The sequence below is a fragment of the Vombatus ursinus genome, unplaced genomic scaffold (assembly GCF_900497805.2).
Source record: "Vombatus ursinus unplaced genomic scaffold, bare-nosed wombat genome assembly UNPS02014798.1, whole genome shotgun sequence".
In the NCBI taxonomy this organism is placed as follows: Eukaryota; Metazoa; Chordata; class Mammalia; order Diprotodontia; family Vombatidae; genus Vombatus; species Vombatus ursinus.
This window is the reverse complement of record NW_020954576.1, coordinates 1,884,148-1,910,054: the sequence shown is the minus strand read 5'-3', so window position 1 is coordinate 1,910,054 and position 25,907 is coordinate 1,884,148. Positions and strand designations below refer to the sequence as shown.

The 25,907-nt window shown below is 42.7% G+C and overlaps 2 protein-coding genes across 3 annotated transcripts; both read right to left on the bottom strand.

Annotated features, from left to right (window-relative positions):
• Positions 1 to 812: 812 nt before the first annotated feature.
• Positions 813 to 7,061, bottom strand: LOC114049597 (protein S100-A15A-like). 2 transcript variants are annotated; one of them, XM_027870855.1, is made up of 3 exons: positions 6,885 to 7,061; positions 5,601 to 5,793; positions 813 to 1,627 (listed from the first exon to the last, which is right to left on the bottom strand). In XM_027870855.1, the coding sequence occupies exons 2-3, from the start codon at positions 5,748 to 5,750 to the stop codon at positions 1,451 to 1,453; spliced, it is 327 nt and encodes a 108-aa protein (XP_027726656.1). In that variant the 5' UTR covers positions 5,751 to 5,793; positions 6,885 to 7,061; the 3' UTR covers positions 813 to 1,450. The 2 variants fall into 2 exon arrangements, with proteins under 2 accessions (XP_027726656.1, XP_027726655.1); XM_027870854.1 differs by having other exon boundaries at positions 5,601 to 5,815; positions 6,885 to 7,060.
• Positions 7,062 to 19,581: 12,520 nt separating this feature from the next.
• LOC114049556 (protein S100-A7-like) lies at positions 19,582 to 25,404 on the bottom strand. The gene is made up of 3 exons (XM_027870802.1): positions 25,299 to 25,404; positions 21,250 to 21,418; positions 19,582 to 19,847 (listed from the first exon to the last, which is right to left on the bottom strand). The coding sequence occupies exons 2-3, from the start codon at positions 21,397 to 21,399 to the stop codon at positions 19,686 to 19,688; spliced, it is 312 nt and encodes a 103-aa protein (XP_027726603.1). The 5' UTR covers positions 21,400 to 21,418; positions 25,299 to 25,404; the 3' UTR covers positions 19,582 to 19,685.
• Between the last annotated feature and the right edge of the window lie 503 nt (positions 25,405 to 25,907).

Genomic DNA, 25,907 nt, shown 5'->3' with positions numbered 1-25,907 from the left:
CCCTTTCCTTCTCCAGTTCATTTTACAGATGAGGAAACTGAGGCAAACAGGGTTAAGTGACTTGCCTGGGGTCACACAGATAGTAAGTGTCTGAGGCAGGATTTGAACTCAGGTCTTGCTGACCCTAGGCCAGATGCTTCATCCACTGTGCCACCTAGTGCCTCTATCCCTCTTTTATAGTTGAGGAATTTGAGAAAGATAGAAATGAAATGTTTTACCTGGGGTCACACAGTTATTAAGTGTTTGAGTTATTCTGCATGACTTCTAAGGTCCCTTCCAGGTCCCTTCTAAGTTATTTTCCTAAGATCTTCATTCTTCTCACTCAGAGAACAGCTGCCTTCCTTCCTCTCTTCCTTCCTCATCCAGCTCCTGAAACACCTTCCAAATGAAGCATTCCCAGACTGAACTCTCCCTAGCTTGATTCAGTTTCTGCTCCCAGTGTCCTTTCTCCCCAGTACTAGCATCTAGGGCTCTGGCTGGCAGGATTATTTACCTTCTCCTCTCTGCGGGGTCAAAACGCACAGGATGTAGGAGGCACGGTGAGAAACAGTTGTCTGAAAGAGATCTGTGGGTGTCAGGAGACTGCAAGCTCATTGTGAGTCAACAACATTGTGACACCCCCATAGCCAAAAAAAGTCTCCCCCATCAGACTGATCCAGAACTCCCAGGACAGGGAATATTTCCCCTATTGGACTAGGAGCTCCACGAGGGTAAGTCTCCTCCATCAGACTGAGTTTCCTGAGGCCTGAAAAATCTCTCTTCTTGCTTATAGAGGCTCAGGTTCTGCCCACAGGTGAGTATTCAGAGAAAGATTAGTAGAACCCCAAAGATAGGAAGTTACTTTATTTATGCCCCCGTATCAGCTTAAATAAAAAAATAACAAGAGCTCATGAAGTGCTCTCCCCAAAACAACCCTTTGAGGTAGGCAGTGCAAGTATTATCAACATTTTACAGATGAGAAAACTGAGGCTTTGAGAGGTTAAGTCACTGGCCCATGGCAAGTGGTAAAGAACTGCCTTTCCCTACCCCTACCCTCATATCCCCACTCTATCTCCCTGCAAAATAAGCAATGCCTGGTTCCATATCCACCTTGTTTTTGTTTTACAAGCTGAAATATCTCCCCACTCCCAGCCCCGGTCCCTAACTGAAAAATATTCTCATGTCCGTAACCCTTCAAAAGTAATTACAAAAGTAATTTTCTCATAACAATCCTGTGAGGCTGGCATTGCAATTATTATTATCTTCATTTTACAGAGATGGAAACCTCTTTTCAGAAATGTAAAATAGCTTGTCCATGGTCAAACAGCTATAGAACGTCAGTCAAACCCAGACTCAAAAAGCATCCCTGCTCCCAGCGTCCCACATGGCCTGGTAACCCACAGATGCTGGCATCACTGAGGTCTCCAGGGCACTGTGGCGGGAAAGGAGTCAGGAGGAATCGGTGCATCCTTCAGTGCAGGTCATTTGCCCGGCAGTAGTGGGCACACAGCTGCCGGTGGTACTGCAGGTGATAGTCCTTCATCACCTTTCCCACAATGTAGATAAATTCGTCAAAGCAGATCTGGTTGTCTTTGTCCTTGTCGGCCACTTGAAACAGTTGCTTCAAATACTCCGGCTGACTCCGGCCCTGGAGCAGAGCAGCGGGAATGATTGATCAGCCGGGATCATCAGAATGACAGATGTTAACACCACTGTCTCTACCATGCTCTACCTTGCTCAGATTGTCACAAGAACCCATAAAGGCAGGTAGTACAAGGATCATTATCCCTGTTTCAATGAGGAGGAAACCGAGGCTCAGAGAGAGGTAAGGCAGTTTTGCCCAGGTCAATCAATAAACAATTATTAAGCACCTACTGTGCAACAGGCACTAAAGCTGCTAAGCTCTGGATCCCACAGCTAGTAACTGGCAGAACCAAGAGCCAGACCCAGGTCTTTTAGCTCCAGAGTTTTCCACCACGCCCTATGACCAGGCCTATTCTAGTCTCTTCTAGAAGAGACTTGATATAGGGTCCCTGCCCTCAAGGAACTTCCACTCTAATGAAGTAAATGAAACAGGCCTTTGTTGTTTAGTCTTTTCAGTTATATCTGACTTTTCATGACCCCATTTGGGATTTTCTTGGCAAAGATACTGGTATGATTTGCCATTTCCTTCTCCAGCTCATTTGACAGATGAGGAAACTGAGGCAAACAGGTAAGTGACTTGCCCAAGATCACATAGCTAGTAAGTGTCTGAGGCCATATTCAAATTCAGGAAGCTGAGTCATCTACACAGTATGCCACTTAGTTGCCCTAGGAAGAGAGGGAGAGTACTGGGAAGCAAAAGGAGACAATATAGGTTGGGTAGAAGCATTGTGGCCTAGTAGATAAGGCACTAAACCTGCAGTTGGGATGATCTAGGTTCAAATCCCCTCCTTAGACATTTGGTTTGGACAAGTCATTTAACCTTAACTGTATAATGAGGTCATTGGACTAGGGTCCCTCCAGCTTTTAGATCTAGGATCCAAAAACAGAATTGGAATAGTCTAGGATAGGATTGAGTAGGTAGGTAGGGGAAAGCTAGGTGGCAAGTGAATGGAGCACTGGGCCTAGAGTCAGAAAGACCTGAGTTCAAATCTGACCTGAGATACCTACTCGATGTGTAAGCAAATCACTTGACCTATTTGCCTCAGTTTCTTCATCTGCAAAGTGAGCTGAGGAAGGAAATGGTAAACTACTCTTTGGGCAAACCCCAAAAATGGGGTTATTAAGAGTTTGGACACGACAGCAAAAGCCACTCCTGACCTTAATACTCTAAGACTTAAGGCAGACAAGAGAAAGACAAGTAACAGGTGTGTCAAGGAGTTTAGCCATGAAGTTTTAGAGTTTAGCCTTGAAGAGTCAGAGGAAGAAAGAGGGAGTGTGGTGACAGGCAAATCCCTAGAGGTTTATGTCACTGGTAATAGAAAAACATGTCCTGGTTCTCTTCCCCATTCTTGGCAAGTGCTGGTTATCTGCATCCACTCCTACACTTCTGCCTCCTCCCAGAAATTCTATCTGGTCTGATTAGCTATGAACTTCATGGCTTCCTCTCACCCCACCCAAAACTCATTCTTGATGTGGCATTTCTATTGTTCTCTATCTGACTCTCTGGTCCCATTATTCCTGCTCTTAACCCCATCTTTAAGGTTCACCTCCTCTGATCTCCTATCACTATCATTCTGTTATTTCTGTGTCATATTTCATAGACAGAGACATATCTTTCCATCTGTCTGTCTATACATATTCTTTGTGTATGTGTGTGTGGTTTTCTTTTTTTTTAGTTTGCATTTATTATTTTTCTTTTTATATTAATTTTTAATTTATGGAATAAAATAAGCATTTCCGTAACATAGTGCAATTAAAAAGAGATGATTGCACATGAAACTGCAGATCTACCATGTACAGCTCGCTATTGTTTCTAAATATACAACAAAGTTGTCATGTAAATTTCTTTTTTTTCCCCTTTTTTTCTTCCCTCCCTCACCACCCTAGAGATGGCAACTTTTAGATACAAATAGGTGTGTATATATATATATATATATATATATATACACACACACACACACACACACACACACACATATATGTATATATAGAGATATATGTGAGTGTGTGGGTGTGTGTGTATAAATATGTGTGTATATATGTATGTATATATATATATGTATATATGTAAAATTATTCTATAAATACTTCTATTTATCAGTTCTTTTTCTAGATACAGATAGCATCTATCTTCATATGTCCTTTATTTTTAGTTTGTGCATTTAGAATAGTCAAAATGACTTAGTTGCTCGGTCGTTCTTAAAACAATATTGCTATTACTGTATACAACGTTCTCCTGATTCTGTTCACTTTGCTTTTCACCACGTCATGTAAGTCTTTCCATGCCTTTCTAAGATCATTGAGCTCATCATTTCTTATAGCACGGTAGTATTCCATCACAATCATGCACCACAATTCATTCAGCCATTTCCCAATTGATGAGTTATAATTGATGGATATATATGTATGTATGTATATATATGTATGTATGTGTATGTGTGTGTGTGTGTGTGTATATATATATATATATATGTATATATATATATACTAAAACAGCATGAGTAATTTGACCCTTAAATGATAAGGACTAGCCCACTGTAAGCCTGGATGTAAAGGGACTTCCCTGCCTGTGCTAAAGTGGATAGAGCACTGGATTTGAGTTCAAAACTTACCTCGGACAGCTTACTAGCTGTGTTACCCTGGGCGAGTCATCTTATGCCTGCCTTCCTCAGTTTCCTCATTTATAAAATGAGGACAATAATAGCATCTACCTCCCAGGTCTGTTGTGAGGATCAAATGAGATAATATTTGTAAGCATTATATAAACACTAGCCATTATTATGCCCCATCCAGGACTCTCAGAGCTAGCACTCCCAGCCAGGCTGTGCCTCCCCCCACCTCCCACTTTCTTTGGCTGAAACTGAGGGAAAGAGGCTTAAAATGGATGCTATAAGGTAGATGGCTATAAGGTTTTCCTGACAGGAACACCTCTGGAAAGGTTAGTTAACCTCCAAAAGCCTCTGGACAGTAGGTAAGAGGTCAGGAAACTAAATAAATATCCTGGGACAGCCGGCAGACTCCAGGCAGCTCCTGAGGAACCTGCTCATTAGCTTAATTAAGGAGCTGAGCTGGACTTGGCTTGATGACAGAACAAGAGCGGAAGGAGACTGAAGGAAATGGAGATTGGAAATTGGTTCTAAGTTCAGTAGAGACTTTCATGGGTGGCGGAGAAGGGTGGCCTTTAGGGTTAATCCGTCTGTGTTCCTAGAGTTAAGGGGTGGCTGGAGGAAGGGGAGGAAGGGGAGGAAGGGGAGGAAGGGGAGGAAGGGGAGGAAGGGGAGGAAGGAAGCCAGGCCTGCCCCCAGGTTCAGGAACAGTAGGAATATCCCTAAACCAATCTTCTCCCTCCCCAGGCCCTCAGATAGGAATGTCTCGTCCCTTTCCCGGGAACTCTGACAGCAGAGAGAAAAAGGGATTCCCTAACCCCTTCCCATGCCTATCCCTATCTCTTTCATATTCCCCTCCCCTCCGGGAATAAAGGGAAAGAAGAGATCTTGGCAGCTTTTAGAGTCTGGCTAGGGAGCTGGCTGAGAGGTTTGGTGGTCCCAGAAGGAGGAGATGGAACTCAAAGGAGTCTGGATTTGAATTAGAATCAGGAAAGGGCAGGGATTTCAGGCCTAGCAGGCTGGGCCTGGGGCATGAACAAGAAAAAAGGTTTAGATTTGAGGTTAAGGGCAAGGATGAGCAGGGGCAGGAACTAGTATAAAATTAACATCAGGATAAAGGGCCTGGTGGGGTTTAAGAGTCAAGAGTGGGACTAGGGCACATATTCACAGCTTATGCCCACCAGGTTGAGATCTCATGAAGAGCAACTTCATTCCCCCAACCCCTCTCTCTTCACCCCTAGCTTTCCCCATAACCCTCCAAGGTAAACCTTCTTATAGTCAGAACTAACCTGGAGGTCCCATTCTAAATGCACCCTTCCCTCTACCCCCAGGGATCTGACCCCAGAATCCCCTGGAATCTGCCAGTCATACCAGACCCTCCATGAATCGGGGCATGTTTTCTGTGAGCAGGGCACTGAGCTCGTCCAGGCTTAGGGTGTCCACATCTCCCTCTCTAGCAGCATAGAGGTGATAGCAGTGAATGATATGGAAAATAGAGTCTTCTATTGGGGTGTCAGGCATGTTCCGTGAAGGCCGATACCAGGATCTGAGTCAGAGGAAAGTCCTAGGAGTAGAGAAGAGAGGGGCTGAAAGAGAAGAAAGGACAAAAAGAATGGGTGACATGGCCCCTTAGGGAAACTGGGGACCAGAGGAGACCATGGAAAGAGAGGGAGGCCTGGTTTGACAAATACACCAGAATTGGCCCTTCCTCTGGTGATCCACCTTCTCCTCCTTCCAGGCCCTCCCTTCCTCCTACTGTCCATCCATCATTTCTGTCCTTCCCTACCTTGTGGGAAAAAAAAAGACCTTCTTCAGGAAGCCAATCCAGCTCAATCTCATCTTAGTCCACTCGATGGACCCAGGGACACTATAATCCTCTGCTTCTGTTTTTCACTCTCTGTCTCTCATCTCAGACTGTCCTCAGTCTTCTCTCCCCCATTAGACTAGAAGCTCCCTGAGGACAAGAACTGTGTTTTTTCCTAAGTTATCGGGAATTCCTCGAGGACAGGGACTATTTCCCCCATCAGACCTGGGACTCACCAAGCATCTGCTAGGTGGTGACAGTGTATGCAGCACTGGGCCTGGAGTCACAAAGAGCTGATTTCAAATCCAGCCTTCAATACCTACTCGCTGTATGACCCTGGGCAAGTCACTGTCTGCCTGCTTCAGTTTCCTCACTGTAAAATGGTGATAATACCAGCCCCCACCACGCGGGGTTGTTATGAGAATCAAATAAGATGATTTTTGTAAAGCACTTAGCATAGTACCTGGCACAACATAACCAACTCTTGATCAGTCCTCAACAACGAACACAAGACTGTGAACAGAGGCAGCTCTGACACTGATACTTGACTGACTCTCCCTGGAAGGCCTCTACGTCCCACACCCATCAAGGTTTTGGATTTTTAGGCCCCTGAATTACACAGCTAACTCACCTACACAGATGCACAGTGTAGATGGCCTATCTCCTACATGCACCGCCATGAAAGTAAGAAATTGTCCAAGTTTGGCTTTCGGGGATAACAAAGACACACAGCACATTCTAATCCCTGAACGGCACCCCACCATCACCACCAAGAATATACCCTTGTCCCCATCCCATATCCTCCTCCCGGCACCTCGCCCACCATGATTCTTCTTAAAGGAGACACTGACCTGATTCCCTGGAGTGGCCAGAGACGAACCCTGAGCCTGTGACCTAGCCTCAGTCCCCTACCGATCCCAGGCAGGTGGCAGCTCAATGAGCAGTGGTGGCATCCCTGAGTCCCGCGGCCCTTATGACCTCCAATACCATTAGCCAGCTGAGAGCTATGTCTCTTGTAATTATCTTTCTTTGAATAGTACCTCTAATTGCTTGCCTCAGATGACATCACAAAAACACCCAATTTCTGGACTGAGCTCATCTGGTTTCAGAGAGCCACCTTATCTTAAACTCATCAACATCCTGGCAGATTCTTAAAAGGACATCTCATCCTTACTCACCCCCACCAAGGGATGATACCTTCAAATGCTGTCAGTTCAAGAATCTTTCTCGTGGGTAAAAGGAAATTCATCCATACATTAAAAACAAACACACCCTCCCTGTATCTCCCTCCCACTTCCCCTCCCCCTTTCCCACATCATCCTCCAAGCCTACCCATTAGGAAATCGTGTCTGAAATCTAACTTGGCAAGGAGGATAGGGAGACAGCTAAAGGACAAATTATTAGACTGAGGAATAGGGTTTGGGATGTGGCTAAATGTGTCTAAAGCTTGAGGAAAGGTAGGAAGGAGAGGAGGAGAAGACAGGAGAGAGGAGAAACAGAAATCAAAATTATTGGTCCAGCTTCAAAAATCATACGATTCTAAAGTAGGAGACAGTAGTCTCTCAAGTTGGGATTGCATATCTCACCTTGCCATGATAGCCACTCGTGGGCTCATCTTTAGTATAACTAAACAGACCCCTAAAACCTTTGTTGATGAATACTCCACCATAGCTCCCCTCATTGGCCTTCCCTGACTTTGGGCCCTTCAGGTCTACTATAGGCAGACAGATAGGGCAGGCTGAGGCAGGGCGGGCAGGGGAAATGGACCAACTCTGTAAGGGACAGTGGTCAGTAAATAAGGACCCCACCCTTTCATTTTCAGTGAGATAAACTATACCAGAGGAGCAAGCATGAGTGGGTTGCTATTTGCATCAGAGAGTTCATTAAAGCCTGACTCAGACCAGACTGACTTGTTTGGGTTCAAGATCAGAGCAAAAGGAGATATTCATCAAATATCTAACAGCTAAGAAAAAGAGTTTTAATCAGCCCTAGTAGAGAAAGAATATTCAGCCAGAACATAACATTGATTCAGTTTAGGATATAATTTGCCGGCCTCTTTGTTGGTCATCCTGGTCTGTCACTAAGACTGAGGAGGAAACTCTCATCTCTTCACTCACTGGCTTTGTGGGCTTGAGTCATTGGGAAGCTGCATCCATTTCCAAAGCCCTGGTCCCCTGGGCCAATTAAGTCTCAAGGATAATTTCGGTACTTTTAAAAGGAAAAACCAGCCTAGTCTACATGAAAGATGTTGCTCCTTTGTTGTTGTTCAGTTGCTTCTGTCTTATCTGACTTTGTGACCCCATTTGGGGTTTTCTTGGCAGAGATATGGGAGTGGTTTGCCATTTCCTTCTCCATTTCATTTTACAGTTGAGGAAACTGAGGCCAACAGGGTTAAGAGACTTGCCTAGGGTCACACTGCTAGTAAGTGCCTGAGGTTGGATTTGAACACAGGAAGATGAGTCTTTCTGACTCCAGGCCTGGCGCTCTGTGCCCTATGTTGCCACCTAGCTGCCTACTACATGCCAAAAACATACCCCTCTCCTTCCAGCCACTAAGGTTCCCATGGTTAGTAACAAACTCAACATCTCACTCCTATTCGGTCCATTCACTTGTCAAATCTTCTTGTGTCTATCTCCACAACATTCCTTGAATGTCCACTCCACTCTGATGTGGCCGCTGTCCTAATTCAGACATTCAACACTTCTCACCGAACTATTGCAAAAATCTAAGTAGTCCCACTATGTCCGGTCTTGTACCCTCCTCCACAGCTGCCAAAGTGATTTTCCTAAAGGACAGTTCTGACCGCGTCATCCTCTTAGTCCATCAATAAACATGTAATATGTGCCAAACATTGTGCCAAGCTCTGAGGATACAAAGAAAGGCAGAAAACATGGTCTCTGCTGTCAAAGAGCTTACGTTCTATTGGGGCGACAACTCGCAACCAACTACGTACAAGATGTAGACAGGATAAATCAGGGGTCATCACAAAGAGACGGCACTAAGATTAAAGAAGTCTGGGGAAAGCCTCAATAAACTCCTGCTGCTCCCTATGAACTCTAGCATAAATTATTATTTCATCTGGATCTCATCCTTTTTAAAGTTCTGCTTTTGTGAAAGTTTTATGATGGACATAAATATTAATACAGTCAGGACACATGCATACAACTTACAAAGAAAAGTTAGTATATACATATCAGGGTCATGCTTAAAAATTGTTTACTGCTAGGAATACACAATCAAAAGAAAACAATTTGGAGACCATTGAGATAAGGAACCTTAAGCCTAGCCCTTTCATCTTTTAAGGCACATCTCCAACAAGATGTTACCCAAGCAAAGATCATACGAGATTCCTTGATAGCAGCAAGCACAGAGATAACGATGTTTAATGAACTCTAGTTATCGACACCAGGTTGGCACAGAACAGAGAAACAAGTTCACCAAGGTCATGGCCACTCTCGTGGAAGATGATTGAGGGCCTCTGGTGGCTTCTGCTTGCAGATGACCTTGTACTGACTGCATCCAGTCCCTGACCCCCTCCAGAGTCTTTTCAATGATATCCATGGCCATTCAAAAGCAAATGGACTGGCAATCCACACTGGGAAAAACAAGAGCATGAAGAATGTATACTGCCCCAATTAGGAAAACTGCCTAATACACAGATGAAGATCACTGAACTCTGTGGGGTAAAGTACCTTGCAAGGGTATGCCCAAAGGGCTATAAAAATGTGCATACCCTTTGACCCAAAAATACCACTTCTAGGGCTGTATCCCAAAGAGATCATACAAATGGGAAAAGGACCCACACGTACAGAAATATTTATAGCAGCTTTTTTTGTGTTGGCAAAGAATTGGAAATTGAGAGGATGCCCATCAATTGGGGAATGACTGAGCAAATTGTGGTATATGGATGTTATGGAATACTATTGTGCTATAAGAAATGATGAACAGGCTGACTTCAGAAAAACCTGGAAAGACTTGTATGGTCTGATGCTGAGTGAAGTGAGCAGAACCAGGAGAACGTTGTACACAGTAACAGCCACGTTGTGTGATGACTAATATTGATAGACTTAACCCTTCTCAGCAATACAAGGATCTAAGACATCTCCAAAGGCCTCGTGATAAAAAATGCTATCCACATCCAAAGAAAGAACTATGGAGTTCGAATGCAGATCAAAGTGTACTATTTGCTATTTTTTTTCTTCTGTTATGTTTTGTTTCCTCTTCCTGGTGGTTCCTCCTATTGGTTCTAATTCTTCCTTACAACATCACTAATGTGAAAATATGTTTAATAGGAATGTATATGTATCGCCTATATCAGATTTCACACTGTCTTGGGAGGGGGGTAGAAAAGGAGGGGGAGAAAAACTTTAAAACTCAAAAGTTTATGGAAGTGATTGTTGATAAATCAAAATAAATTAATTGAAATTAAAAAAAATAAAAAAAAAAAAAGAATAGGATCCCAACTCAAGCCCGGTTAAGACCAAGTCCAGGGCTCTTTCTATTACACCATCCTCCTTTCCTTCAGGCTAGGCCTTTCAAAAATTTCCACTTCAAGCTTGTTTAAGTGAAGGTCAGAAAAGTGATTGGATAACAACAACACCAAAAATCATAAGAAAAAAAAACAAGTTTTTTTCCAAAGACTTTTTTTTTGAGGCAACTTGGGTTAAGTGACTTGCCCAGGGTCACACAGGTAGTGTCTGAGGTCATATTTGAGTCCTCCTGACTCCAGGACCCTTGCTCTATCCACTGTACCATCTAGCTACTCCTTTTCCAAAGCCTTAAAAAATATTTTCAGCCCCCCAAAATTAAAAAACAACCACAACACACAGGCAAAGAATTAGGTTTTGTTTTGGGTGGTTTTTTTAAGAGATGGACTACATCCTTATGTTTATTAAATGTGATCATTTTAGGATACACAGTCCATTTTTATATTTCTCAACTAAATGATATTAGATCCATAAAAGAAAATGAAATCTATATTGTACATATTTCTATTTTCAAAAAAAAACCAAAATAGGAAATTTTTTTTAATACTTCAATATTCCAATGATGAACTCATCCCTGTGGATTGTTTCTCCATTACTCAAAAACACAGCCCATCTAAATCTTTTCCTCTTAGGGGCCTCTTATCTACACTCTCAAGGCCCACCCCATATATAAAGGTAAGAAAGCTCTCAAGATCCCCTGGCATTTTACAGATACTGATGGACCATGAAAACTCTCCATTTGTTATCATTCTCTATGTGTCCAACCTACCTCCTCTTCCACTCCATGTCTCTTACTCCCCATTGGTAATATTCCAAATCATATTTGCACCACCATCACCACCACCAACACCACCGCCATCACCACCACTCCCATTGCCTTCTGGGTGAACTGAAACTTTTGATTCCTCAGAGATTTTGTTTTTCCATTTATCACAGACCGCCCTCTAGCAATATTATTTAACAATAATATTGGTGTTTTAAAAATGGGGCTCTGTTTCAGGGAAAAGCCTGGGGTCAAATGCCACACAATTCACTATGTGTATTGAAGCCTGTTCCTTTCTCCTATTCAGTTCATTTTCCCAGGAGCAGTGTCAGTCCAAGATATATGTACTGTTGGACCAATTCTTTAGATCACCCATCTATCTGCATAAGAATATGTAGTTTGGGAGATAGTCATTCTTCATCCACTTGGTTTTTCCTGTTTGAATAGTAAGGCCAGGCTCTTTTGAGTGACTATGATCTCATTTAGGAGGCTCTGCAATGTTCTGGAGCTTGATGGCAATCAGCACATTTGTGCTGATTTACAAACTATATCTTGGGGGCTGGGAGAAGCGAGGCACTTCATCATCAATAAGGAATTTCATTTCCATTGGGATTCAGCACTGGACATTCTTCATGACAGTGGTGAGCACCTCTGGAGAGCATATTCCTCTCTGCCAGCTAGGTGGCAAAGTGATTAGGCAATTGTGCCTGGAATCAGAGGATTTGAGTTTAAATCTGGTCTCAGATACTTCTAGCTGTGTGACCCTGCGCAAGTCACTTAACCTCTATCTGCCTCAGTTTCTTCAACTGTAAAATGGGGATAACTATAGCACCAACCTCACAGGGTTGTTGTGAGGACTAAATAAGATATTTATAAAGCACTTAGCATATTGCCTAGCACATAGTAGGCATTTAATAAAAGTTTATTCCTTTTCCCTTCCCTGTTTTATACCTCACTTGATATTAATTATCAGAGAACTATGTAAAAGTTCTTTCTGGGGTTTTCATGACTTAAAAGTGGGTGTAAATGTTAGATTTCACTTTATATCATGAGCCTTCACCCCCCAAAATCCACCAGTCTCTACTAGAAGCTGATGATGCTGACCCACTCAATTCTCTTTCTCTCTATCTCTGTGTCTTTCTATCTATCTCTACTTTTCCGGGTCTTTCTCTATCTCTGTCTCTCTATCTCTCTTTCACCCCTCCTCCATTTCTGAATCCACCCACTAGCCCTATACTTTTCCTCTATCTTAACTATCATAAACTCTGCTTTCCATCAGTGAGTCTTTCCAGGTTGATCCCTTTCCTCCCCAATGGAAAGAAAATTATTCTTCTCTTCAGTGCATGTACCCCCTCCACCAACACATTAAAATGTCTTCATTAATTGCCAGGGCCAAAAAAATATCATCACCTAGTGGCCACTTATCATCTCTGAACTGATGCAGTTTGGGGTTGCTGGGAAACTCAAAATGTCAGGGCATAGGGCAGCTTCCGCCTGGAAAGAATTCATGGGGCAGCTAGGTGGCACAGTGGATAGAGCTCCCAGCCTTGGAGTCAGGAGGTCCTGAGTTCAAATCTGGCCTCAGACACTTGACACTTACCAACTGTATGACCCTAGGCAAGTCACTTAACCTCCACTGCCTCAATTTAAAAAAAAAAAAAGAAAGAATTCATGCACTCAAACCAACTTCCAGTCAAAGTGGCAAGGTTTATTGTAATGCTAATAGAAGTGGGCTAGATTCCTAATGAATCTGCAACTCAATGGGGGTGAATCTGATACTTATATACAAAAAAGGAACAGTGAAAAGATCTGGATGGGATTAAGGGGTGGTAAATAGCCTGGGGTGGGATACCCTATTTCACTATTGAAAGTAGTGAAGTAGTTTAGAGTGGGTCAAGAGCAACTGTGAAAGGAATATTGACTGTGAAAGGAATATTGACTGTGAAAGGACTGTCAAGTATCTAGGCGGGCTGGGGTGAGCCAGATGCTTTAGGTGAGATGCCAGTGATCTGGGCTGCTGAAATGTGTGGGAAAATTCAGGGACTGGGTTGTTTTCAATGACATGGTCTTTTCCTTTTAGGGGTCCAGGTCCTATCACCCCATCAGAACTTAGATGTGTTGATGCTATTATAATGGACAGTATGGTCACCAAATCCATGCTTGGAGCTTTTCTATCTTTTCTTCTACTGATCTGCCTTTAAGAACCCAGGGCTATTTCCATGGCAGAACGAGTCATTGGATAAAGACTTCAATGAAGGAACAGTTTCAATTAAAGACATTAAAAATCACTAGAGGCAAATTCAAAGCAAAGGCTGGATGGGCGTGTGACAAAACCGTATTCATGCTTTGGTTAGGGGTTGGAATAGATTGATCAATCAACCAACAAGTATTTATAAAGTTCCTGCTATGTTCCAAGAATTGTACTAGGCACTATGGATACTAAGCCAAAAATAAAACATACCCTACCCTCAAGGAGCTTACATTCTATCTCAGCAGATTACCTCTGAAGTTCTTTCCAACTTGGAGATTCTATGATTTTAGGTTAAAAGGTATGTGTAGAGAGGACAGTGGGGAGGGAAGCAGATGTCACGTAGCCCAGGATAAAGGGTGAGATGGAGCTAAATGAACCAACAACTTAATGTCTCAGTGAGCTTAATCATCTAAGTTTTGTGTCTCTTTTTGCTTGATGGATTTAGATTAAAAGTACAAATCTTCTCTCCGCAGTGCCAGAGCCCAGGAAGCAGAAGGCAGCATTCCTTGCCCTCAGGTCTCCTGGCTACAAAAGTCTACAAAAACCAAACAGCTCCACCACCACCCACCCATCCCCTCACATTTGGAGATATTTTAAAGGCAGCTATAGGATAATTGGAATATCTGACCCAGTTACCCTGGAAGAAAATGGGAGACAGAAAGGCAAATATGGAGAGAATGGGAGTGCCTCTCTCAACCCCAAGACTCATTAAGAGGTAGTGACTCAAATGGGAGGCATACTACCTGGGTGCTAAGAGCAGGAAGAAGGAAACAGGTAAAACTGACTCACCACAAGGCAACAGAAAACAGACACCTGTTCATTTGGTCAAAGGAGGAATTCCACTTGTGAATGTAATGGGTGTTGATGCAGAGATGGTGATCAAAGCTCTCATCCTACATGTAGCCATGAGGATGGAGCCTCATGGGTCCTTCCATGAGGAAGGATTTAATCCTATCCCTAGAGGTAGAAAGAGAAAGCTGTCTAGTAGGATCCTTAGGGAGTTGTCCTAGCTGTAGCAAACAGCTTCCCAGGTTCTTCTAGGATGAGCGTAAGTTTTCAAATGTAAAGACTGATTTGCATATAATTTCATGAATCAATTATACATTCAGCTCATATGCTGCTCTTCACCCTGACTTTAAACTCCCTAGCTGTTGCAGTGGATTAGAATGTAGGATTTAGAGTCAGGAAAACCTGAGTCTGAATCCTGTGTCAGACACTTATTGGCTGTGTATGACCCTGGGCAAGTCACTTAACCTTAACAAGTCCCTTTGTGACTTGTCTCCCTGTGCCTCAGTTTCCTCATCTGTAAGAATGGAGATAATAATAGCACCATCTCCGCAAGGTTGTTGTAAGGATGAATTGACAACATATGTAAAGTGCTTTGCTAACTTAAAATACTATGTAAATACTATCTAATATCATTATCATCATCATTATTATTATTAATTTCCCCATTAATTTTCATAAGTTTCATAAGACCCAAAAGGACACATTATAGTTTGCTTAGTTTATTTATCTTCCATTTGACTGATTTTGATTTTCAAGGAATTATTTTCTCTCTTTTTCCAAGCTATTAATTCTCTTTTGATATTTTTCTTCCTTAATTCTTGTTTCTTCTCCCACGTTTTCTTCTACCACTCTCAACTGGTTTTTAAAATAATTTTTCAGCTCCTTTTTGTAAAAGCTCTTGCTTTAACTCTTCTATGAATTCCTGTTGAATTTGTGTTTTGTTGAATGCGCTTATAGATGATTTGGAGTCATTTATTTTCTATGTTTGTGTCTTGAGTTTCTCTGTTCCCAGAGGAGCTCATTATGGTCAGGTTCTTTTTTTTGGTTTGTTCTGTTCACTCATTCTTCCAGACTATTTCTTGACTTTGGATTTTATGTGAGTGCGGGGCTCTGCATACTTCTGGGGAGGATGTCAGACCTGAATCTCTGTCTTGTTGCGTCCTTCTGCTGTCTTCACAGCTTTGCAAACTCTCAGTCCTCCCAAAGTGGTGAGATCTAGGGTGAGGCCTGTTCACTTAAACCCTCCTGGTTTAAGCTTTGTAAGTTCCTGACCCAGCAGGTTTTGGTGGAGGGGAGATAAAAAGGAAAGGAAATAGAATTTATATAGAGCCTGCTATGTTTCAGGCCCTGTGCTAAGCACTTTTTACAAATATGATCTCATTTGATCCCCACAACAACCCTGTGATGTAGGTGCTACCATTGGCCCTATTTTACAGTTGAGGAAACTGAGCTAAACAGAGGCTAAGTGACTTGCCAAGGGTTGCACAGCCAGTGTCTGAGGCCAGATTTGAACTCACATCTTCCTAACTTCAGGCCCAGGACTGTATCTGCTGTACCACCTAGCTGACTCATTTGGGTCTGTCAGCTTGTCCCTGGTTGGGAGTCTCACTAGACAGCTGCTGGACTCAGCCACTATGTAGCCATCTGAGAGATTCAGCAGGATCCGAGCCATTGAACTGCAGGCTATGCTTTGATCTGGGACTCCTATCCTGGTTATTCTACCACAGGTTTCCATGCTGAGCTAGAAGCTAGAACGGAGTCCCCTGCTTTGTTTCTGGGCTCAGAACTATATAGCTATGCTTTGCTTCTGGAACCCTTTCCTTGCTCAGTATCCTGCTCAGATCCACACTAGTGACTATTCCTCTCCACCCTGGACCTGTGACCTGAATATCAGGAAAGAGTCTCATCTCTGACATGGGACAGTGATGTTTTGCAGGTTTCCTTGTTGGTGGTGGTGGTAGTGGTGGTGGTGGTCCTTCATTCTCAAAGAGGACCATGACATCAGGAAGGTGACGCCATGACTCGCAAATGAATCGGACTTCAGCGAGGGAGGGCTGTACAAAGTCGCCAGCCTCACTTTCTTCTCCAGAGCCATCTGAGTCCAATGGCCAGATATAGATCAGGATGGCTGGAGACGGCCCCCACCAGGAACTCTAGAGATAAAAGGAAGATCTTTCCAAAGAGCCAGAGCCAGAGTCAGAAAGAACCCGAGAGGATATCTCATCCAATGCCTCATTTTGCAATGTAGGAAACTGAGGCCCAGTAAGGTTCAGCAGCTTGCACAAGGTCATACCGATGCTAACTTTAGAGGTGTGATTTGAGCCTAGGTCCAATGGTTCTGCCTCCTATGTGTGACTACCTCTACGAGACATTGACCTCATCTGTGAAATAAGAACATGAAAACAATGTTTACATTACCTGCCTCATAGACTTGTGAGCGAAGTGATTTGTTAACTTTAAACTAAGTACTCGATGCTCAGCTAGTAGAAGGATGCATGATATAGCAGAAGAGAGGTCCTGAAATCAAGAGACCTAAGTTCAAATATTGCTGCTGATACGACCTGTGTGACCTTGGACAAATCACTTGACCACCTGTTTTCAGTTTCCTTATCTGCAAAATGGGAGGGGGGAGGCTCTGAGCTTTCCTCGAGGTCTAGATCTATGATCTTATGTACCCCCGGGAGAGTTCTGTCTTGCGTTGTTGTCTGTACAAAGACCCTAAGAGCCTAGGTAGAAAGAAGGGGGCTTGCCACAGCAAATTTTGAGATCATGTTACTGGAATGAAATTGCCCCCTCTGGGATCATCCTGATCCCTCTGTGCTGTAGAATTATGATTTTCATAAGAATCGATGTATGTGTAATGAATATACTAATAGATCAGATTTTTAAGAATTGTCTTTTCCGGGTTGTGAGCCAGAGCTCACAATGCAGCTTAAAATGATCAATCAAACTTTGACAATGCTCACAATCACTGGCATCCTTGTGCCTGTGCACCTGAAGTGAAGAGAATCACAGACGATAGAACCTGTTCCTGTCACAGAACTCTAGTCTTGTGACCCACCAAGGAACGACCCCTGAAGACTTGAATAATGCTGTTCCACACAGAAATTGAGGACACTCGTACCTTAGTACTGCAGGATTTGTGGGCTGGTTGTGGGAAATCATTCTGGTCCTGGGAATAATTGTCTGCAATCTACCTTCCTCCCCTCCCTTCCATTGTGATTGATGTCTGTCTTCACTTCAGCAAGGTGGAATTCTGATCAGGAGAATTCCTGATTTGCACATCTGTTCCTCATAATGAAACTCATTAATTAAAGGACTACCTGATTACTGGCACTTTGTCTCTGGCCTGCTGTTTCATCATTCTCAGGTTAGAGACTGGCTCAGTAAAATCCTGTTAACAGTGCCAAGGAACCATACTAGAGGATAAAAGGGATGCTATCTGTATTTATGCCATCTTGGCCTGATTTGAACTTCCAGGGGGACCGTAGCCAGACTGTAGCGGGAGCAACAACAATCAACTGAGGCAGCCAAAGATCGTGTCTACCCAAATTCTGCAAGGACCACAAACCACTAATAAATCCAATCCATAACCAGACTGATAAGCTACAGACGAGGCAAGATACCACAATTTGTTCCCTTTTTACTAACCTTGGGAGTGACTAGTTGTGAAATGCCCCAACCACACAAAAGATCCAGAAAGGGAAAGGGGGAATGAAATCAATCAATCAACAAACACTAATTAAATACTCACAATGTACCAGGCACATGTATTGGCCCTTTCACCCCCCACCCCAAGTTTAAGATGAGTTAATTACTGTAATAGGATATTACACCAAAAAAGAAAAGAGAGATACAGGACAATAACTTCAGAGCCCAGGACAGCCTAATGAAGGGAGTTTTGTTTTGTTTTAAGGATGGGGGAGATTTAGTCCTGTTTGTAAGCAACAAAGAAAGAACCAGCAGATAGGAAGAAACTGATGATTAGAATGAGAGGGACACTGCTTGAGGTGCAATCTACTGGAGATTATCGGAGGAGATGGGATCAAAGACACATGTAAAGGAGTTGACATTGACAAGAAGAAGGGCCACCTTATTATGATGGAATAGAAGAAAAGAAGCAAGTGTGGGAAAAGAAGGATTTTTAGATGAAAAGAGAAGATGGAGATTATAATAAATAATATCCATTTTCTAAATAAAGTATGAGATGAAAAAGTAGAGAGAGGGTAAGGTATGGGATGTTTGAGGAGAAAAGAGAAGATTTGGAACAGCTTCCATAAGGAATGTGATATAAAATCAACCAGGGAGAAATAAAATGATTGACTTCCTGTAGTGAGGGCTCATTTGAGGGTAGAAACATAAATTTGTAGTAGACTCAGTCAGCTCCATTGCCTGGCTTCCTCCAGTTCCATTCAGCATCATGGTAGGAGTAAGCCAAGGTTGGGCTTTGAAAAACACGAGCAGTAATTGGACAAAGAGACAAGGGATTCAAGAGTAAAGAACAGTGTGGAGTGCCTCGTGATGATCTGCACATAAGTGAAGGAGATTTTTGCTCCTTTTCTTTTCCTTCTATGTGTTGTAAAATAAATTGGTTGTGTTCCATTCTGAATTCCATCCCATTATGGGTTCCGAGGGAAAAGATCTGAGAAACTGAACTATTTCAGTGAGTGAAGGTGAAGCCAAACAACTGCACTGATTTCAATAATTCAATATTTCATTTCATCCCCTAGATTAGGGTTCAGATGCAAGGAGTCAGTCAGCTTCTGGGTCAGACTTAAAATGAAGGCCATTGTGGGAGGAGCTTCTCAGGCACTAACTAGATTGAGTGCCCTCCAGTGGTCAAAGGAGATATTACAGCATGTTGAAAGGTAGTAGAAAGAAACCTGAGTAAAGCACCTCCTAGTGTCTAATTCAGGCATGTAGTTCTGAGTTCATTCAAAACTTTTGACTAGATTTTGGCCTATAGGACAGCACCTATGAACCAATGTCCCAACTGAGTTGCACATTCGTGTATTTGTCAGGTTGGCTAGCAGCTCTGTTGTGGTCTCATGGGAAGAGATGAGCAAGAATCATTCCAGGAAGAGAAAGGGTGTATGGACTGTGGATTTTTAGGAGTGAAGGGAGAATTCACATCAATGAGACAGCACTTAGTTGAAATCTAGTCTACCAATCGGATGACTAAGAATTGAAAGTTGACTATCCTGTAAAAATAAAGTCATAAGTCAAAAGGAAGGGGAAAAAATACAAGAGCCATAATATAAGGTAAAGGAGATGTTTTATTGGTTCAACTTCATCTCTGTGCTAGGATGGGTCAGATTCATCCCTTCTATCCATGGATCTCATCAACATGATTCAGTGGTGTTCATCTTCGGTCATCACAGGTCATATCACCATGGCTCCGCTTATGGTAGATGATTGCCATTTTGCCCACGATTTTCATATAATTGTTAAAGCTGACTTCTCCATTTTCACCCTTAGATTTGTCAAAAAGGTCTCTTATGAAACCATCTGGATTGTTCGAGCCCTAGAGAAAGAAGATGCCAAACTAGGTGAAGCTCAGCTGAGGACTACCTCCTCTCCATACCTCATGCCCCCAGCCCTTTCTCAATTCCACAAATTGAGAAACTTTCCAAAACTGACCTGTCTTCTCTCCCCTTCCCTTAGAACCAGACTCTCTGTTAATCTTATAAACCAGTTTGTGGTCATATCAGTGTTTAAGGCTACATGTGCTAATTTGTACATTTTAACAAGGACTTTTAGCAGACAGATATTCTGAACTCAAAAGAATGATTAGCAGACCCCAATATCAGGAGAATGGGAGGAGATGTTTTCAGCAAAAGGGACTTTTCATGCCTTTTTTTTTTCTTCACATGGAGCACTCAGATATCTAAGCAGGGTGAAGATTAAGAATGGTCAAAGCCCTTCTGGCTACTGAAGTCTCTGAAAAGAGGAATTCGAGAATCAGAGGAACTTGACTTTGACTGCTTAGCATAAGTAAATCATCTCTGTTAATTAGGTGTCTAATTGCTTCTGGTAGCTGGGCTGGATGCTTTTCTGGGTTCCCCTAAAGGAATATTCAGCAGGGGCATACAACGTCTGCATGGGTGGTGTCCTGGTGGAAGGGACAGAAATCCAATCTTGGAGTCAACAGCTGGATTTGAGTCCAGGCACTGACACTTTTGGGTTGGACACTGGACATTAATCTAGTGTGACTCTGGGCAAATCAGTTAACCTCTCTCTACACTAAAGGTTCTTTATCACTAAAATATATATAATAATATTTGGACTGTCTTCCTCATAGCATTTTCGTAAAAAAAACTGCAAGAAAAATCTAAGATATTTGTGATATTTTATGGGGTTTGAGGAGTTGTATAACTGAAAAATAATTTTGTTCAGTTGTTTTCAGTCATGTCTGACTCTTTGTGACCCCATTTGGGATTTTCTTGGTGAAGATACTGGAGTGGTTTGCCATTTCCTTCTCCAGTTCATTTTACAGATGAGGAAACAGAGGCAAACAGGATTAAATGATTTACCCAAGGTCACACAGCTAATGAGTATCTGAGGCCAGATTTGAACTCACGAAAATGAGTCTTCTTGACTTCAGGCCCAGCACTCTATCCACTGCACTAATAGACAGGTGTGATTTTTTTCCTCTTAAGATATGTAGATTTAAAGACAGACGTGGTTTTTTTAGAGCTACTTGAGGATGGTCTCTTCTGAGAACTCCTTTCCCAGACTTAGCCATTGACCTCCAGAGGGAATGAGGGTATTTATCTCCAATTGGGTTTCCATGGGCCATATATGTAAAATAATAATAATAATCAGGACCTAAAATGTCCTTGCTCCAGATTCCCCACATGAGAAGAGAATGTGACTTGGAGAAGACTCAACCACCATTGTCTCCTTAATTAATGGCCCCCACTTACACAGGCTGAAAGGAAAGTAGGATAGTCTTCCTTAATGATCTCAGTCATCTCCTGGAGATTCAGTTGGTCCCAGTCCTTTGACTTTTTGCTGTGCTTGTGAAAAGTGTCCATCACTTCATTAATGGCATTTTCTAACTTGGTAGCAACCATCTTTGGTTTGGAAACAAATCTAAAAGAAAAAGAGACCATGGGGCTCATTTTCTGGAAGAGAAAGCACTAAGAGTTCATAAGATTTAGAGCTGGAAGCAACATTTTTTTGTTTGTTTCAAAGGTTATCTCTTTTATTATACAGTGGTATGGGGGAGATGAGAGAAAATAGATTTTGTTAATGGAAAAAAAATAAAGCTTTTTTTTTTATTTTCACATTAGTCATGTTGTAAAGAAGAATTAGAACTGATGGGAGGAACCACAAGAAAGAAGAAACAAAACAACAAAAAGAGAGCAAATAGTATGCTTCCATCTTCATTCATTCTCCAAAGTTCTTTCTTTGGATGTGGATAGCATTTTCCATCTTGAGTCTTTTGGAGCTATGTTAGATCCTTGAATTGCTGAGAAGAGCTAAATCTATTAAAGTTAGTCATCACCCAATGTGGCTGTTACTGTGTACAATGTTCTCCTGAGGTTCTGCTCACTTCACTCAGCATCAGTTCATGTAAGTCTTTCCAAGTTCTTCCTGAAGTCTGCCTGCTCATCATTTCTTATTGCACAATAGTATTCCACTACATTCATATACCACAACTTGTTCAGCCATTCCCCAATTGATGGGCACCCCCTCGATTTCCAGTTCTTTGCCACCACAAAAAGAGCTACTAAAATATTTTTGTACATATGGGTCCTTTTCCCGTTTTTATGATCTCTTTAGGATACAGACCTAGAAGTGGTATTTTTGGGTCAAAGGGTATGCACAGTTTTATAGCCCTTTGGGCATGGTGGAAGCAAAGTATCTACTCATCTAGTCCAACCCTTTCATTTTACAGATGAGAAGACCCAGGTAGAAAAGAGAGGTTCAATGACTTCTCTAAAGCTTCACTCCAAATATGCCCTCTGCATCCTCAGTCACCTAACTCTGAGTGGAATTATGAGGCAAGAGGGAGGGAGAGAGTTGAGGTGAAAGATTGCTGGGAAGAAAGAATATGGAGTCTCTGGTGAAGATTGTGGAGGGTTATAGGAGAGGTGAGGGAGCTAAGGATCTGTAGGAAGGAGGATGAGGATCTATGGGATAAGAGTGAGAGAATAAGTGAGCTATGAGAGGTAGAGGAGAGAAGCTAGGTGGCTCAGTGGATAGAATGCTGTGCCTGGAGTCAGGGGAACTCATCTTCCTGAGTCCAAATCTGGCCTCAGACAATTACTAGCTGTGTGACCCTGGGCAAGTCACTTAACCCTGCTGGCCTCAGTTTCCTCATCCATAAAATGAGCTAAAGAAGGAAAAAGTTTGCCAAGAAAACCCCAAATGGGGTCTCAAAGAATTGAATATGACTGAACAATAATAACAATGAGAGGTAGAAGAGGGGCTGTTGGATGGGAATCCATGGGAGGGAGAGGAGTTGTGGGAGTTTGTGGAAAGGTTCATGGGAGATGGGATGAGGAGCTATGGAGAAGAGGGTTTTGGGGGAGTTGGAGAAGGTATAAAGGGTTGAATTTTGTCTGAAAGGAATTGAAGGGAAAGAGATCTTCAAAATAGTCACACTGCCATCCAGAAGCCTAGAAAGTAACTTTTGGGCAGAGCACAGAGTAGGATAACCCTGGGGATCAAACCTGTAGAGTGTTATCATTATCTATGATATTGGGCAACTGGGAAGAGTCTGGAAATCAGAGGATAGTGAACTCAGGATTCAAGGTAAAAAGACCCTAGCACTTACACCAAGAATCACCTCCAGTTTCTTTCCTGTCCTCTCCTCCTTACCACCAAGGATGGTCCAATGGAAAGAGCCCTGGATTTGAAGTCAAAAGTCATGAGTTCAAATCCGAGCTTTGTTCCTTACTATGTGAGTTACCTTGGGCAAAGTCCTTAACTTCTCTGGGCCTCAGTTTCCTCATCTGTAGAATGAAGGGAACAGACAAAAGGTTCTCTAGAGTCCCTTCTAGCTCCAAATCAATAATCTGTGACCCTGGGTCAGGTCTTATGCCCTCCTACTCACATTTAGTGAAGATAACCCCTGCCCTAGGGGTCAGAGCTAAGGCCCTGGAGGCTTCAAGTGACTGGAAGCATCTTAGGTATGGGGTTTCAGGTGGGACCAGCACCCAGGGAGAACCAGGAGTCTGACTGAGTCTCAGTGATCGGACCTTTCAGGATTTCCCACAGGCCTGATATCAGGAAGAAGTCAAAGTCCCAGAACTAGTCAGGAATCTCCTTGGTAGGTGAGCCCTCATAATCAAAGCAGTTACAATATTTTATCATTACTACTATCAATAATGGCCATTTAAAATGTGCTGGGAATCCCGTTGTTAGCACATTTACCCACCTAGGCACGTAAGTAAAGAGACCCTTCAGGTCTAGGGACCTGCGGATCACCATTTGACACCTAATTAGCATGCTGCAGGCATACATGAAACACTGCATGGCCCAAAAACTGAAATTACAATTTCTCTAAAAGAGGAATAAGTCATCATTCTCCTCCAGGTTGAAAACCATGAGAAACTAGACTGATTTATTTTTCATGGAAGGACTAAGAATGTAGTTTATCTTTCAATTCTCCCATGCATTGGATTATCCACACCAGCACAGCCTTCCATCTACACACTATCATAGAATGTCAGAGCTGGAAGGGCCTTCAGGGGCAATCCACAATGCCCTCTACAACATAACTCAAAAATAGGTCACCTAGACCTTATTTAAAAGACCTCCAATGAGAGCAAACTCACTACCTCTTGCAGCAAACCATGCCACTTCTGTATAATTCAAATTGTTAAAAAGTTTGTCTTGACATGAGCCTAAGTAAATCTCTCTCTGTGCCTTCCACACGATACTCCTAGGTATGCATTATGGAGCGAAATAGAACAAGTTTAATTACTCCTCCCAATAAGATCTCTGCCTTAATCTTCACTGCTCCAGGCTAAACACCACCCTCCTACCCCAGTCATTTCAAGTGATCTTTTGAAGGCTTCATTGAGAGCTTTCACCCCTCTCTTAGGGCTGACCAGCTGACCGATGCCCTTCCTGAAATGAGGACCCCAGAACTGAACACAATACCCCTGAAGTGGTTTGACTAGGGCAGTTGTGATGGAAAGAACACTAGATTTGGAATCAAAGGACCTGAGTTCAAATCTCAACTCTAACACTAAGAGTGTGACCTTGGCTAAGTCAATTAACTTTTCTGAGCCTCAGTTTCCTTATCTAGAAAATAATTAATTTGGATTAGATGACCCTAAGGTCCTTTCCACTCTAAATGTTTGAACCCTGGCCTCTTTGGCACTTAGTGATGAGGGTGAGATGAGAATAATGATAGCTAAGACTTTACATAGCTCTGTAAGGTTTGCAAAACACTCTATTTGTTAACTTATTTAAAACCAGCAGCAACTCTGTGAGGTAGGGGTCATGATTACCCCCATTTTACAGAAGAGAAAACTGAGGCTGATTAAGTGACTTGTCTAAGTTCACATGGCTAATAAGTGTCTGAGGCAGGATCCCAGCTCAGGTTTTCTTCACTCTTAAGTCCCACACTCTATTCACCTTAACACCTGGATGGCTAAAGGAGCTCTCTGCTTATCTTCCCAGGTCCTCAGACCTCAGCTACAAACAAAACCAAAGTAGACGTTAGGTCTAGGTAGGATATGATCTGAAAAGTGGCTGATGGCTGAGCATGAGGGTACTAAGAATCACTTCCCAACCAGGCACCCTACATACTTACATCCAAGAGAGATAGCGTAGGGCTCTAATCTAGGGCATCTCCTCACTCAGGTTTGTGCCAAGTGAGGGGCAGCTAATGGTAGTAAGTGAGTGGCAGAGCTGGGTTTCCTCATCTCTTCTTCTCTGTTTGCCAGACCTATAGTCAGAACAGGACAGACTGGAGCATGGAATCTAGCACCTAAAGGGAGAAATAGGGACTTACCAGAAAGAGCCTGGAGAGGAATCCCAGAAGAGAAGGAGCGATATAGAACTCCAGTGGAGGAAGTTCCCTTTTATACTGTCCAGGACTGATCCATCACCAGATGTCAGGGGGAACCTGTTGCAATTCTTGGCTTCCCAGGTTGCTGCTGTTTGCCGTAGGGGAGACACACCCAGACTTTCTCTCTAGAACAGCCTAGTCCACCCAGACTGTGCCCTTGTAATTGCTTTGAATCTTTCTGATTTTCCCCAAAGGGGCCAGAGGGTGGGGAACAAGGAAACCATTAGAAAGCTAAGAATTACAACTTTAGAAGATCTGGAAAGGGGAAAAGTCTTCTCTTCTCCCTGTCTCTTCACAGCCCCAGTGCTTATGTTCCAGGTACATCTGGAAGTTCTAGAACAGAGGGTCCACAAAAGACTCTGAAGTGGGGAAAAGCCTCCTCCAATATCTGCCTGTTTTTTTTCATTTCAACTGCCCAGAACCTATTTAAAAACAACCTTATCTCATACCAGTTGTATGACCTTACACAAGTCATTTGCCTTCTCTAGACCTCAGTTTCCTCAGCTGTAAAATAAGAGAATGAGCTCTAAAGTTGCTTCTATCACTAACATT

What these genes read in the sequence shown, in the direction of transcription:
- LOC114049597 (XM_027870855.1), bottom strand. Translation starts at nt 5,750, where the DNA reads ATGCCTGACACCCCAATAGAAGACTCTATTTTCCATATCATTCACTGC. An exon ending in CCCGATTCATGGAGGGTCTG is followed by an intron (nt 1,628 to 5,600) that starts GTATGACTGGCA and finishes GCTCTGCTCCAG; the next exon opens with GGCCGGAGTCAGCCGGAGTA.
- LOC114049556 (XM_027870802.1), bottom strand. Translation starts at nt 21,399, where the DNA reads ATGGTTGCTACCAAGTTAGAAAATGCCATTAATGAAGTGATGGACACT. An exon ending in CTACTTTCCTTTCAGCCTGT is followed by an intron (nt 19,848 to 21,249) that starts GTAAGTGGGGGC and finishes TTCTTTCTCTAG; the next exon opens with GGCTCGAACAATCCAGATGG.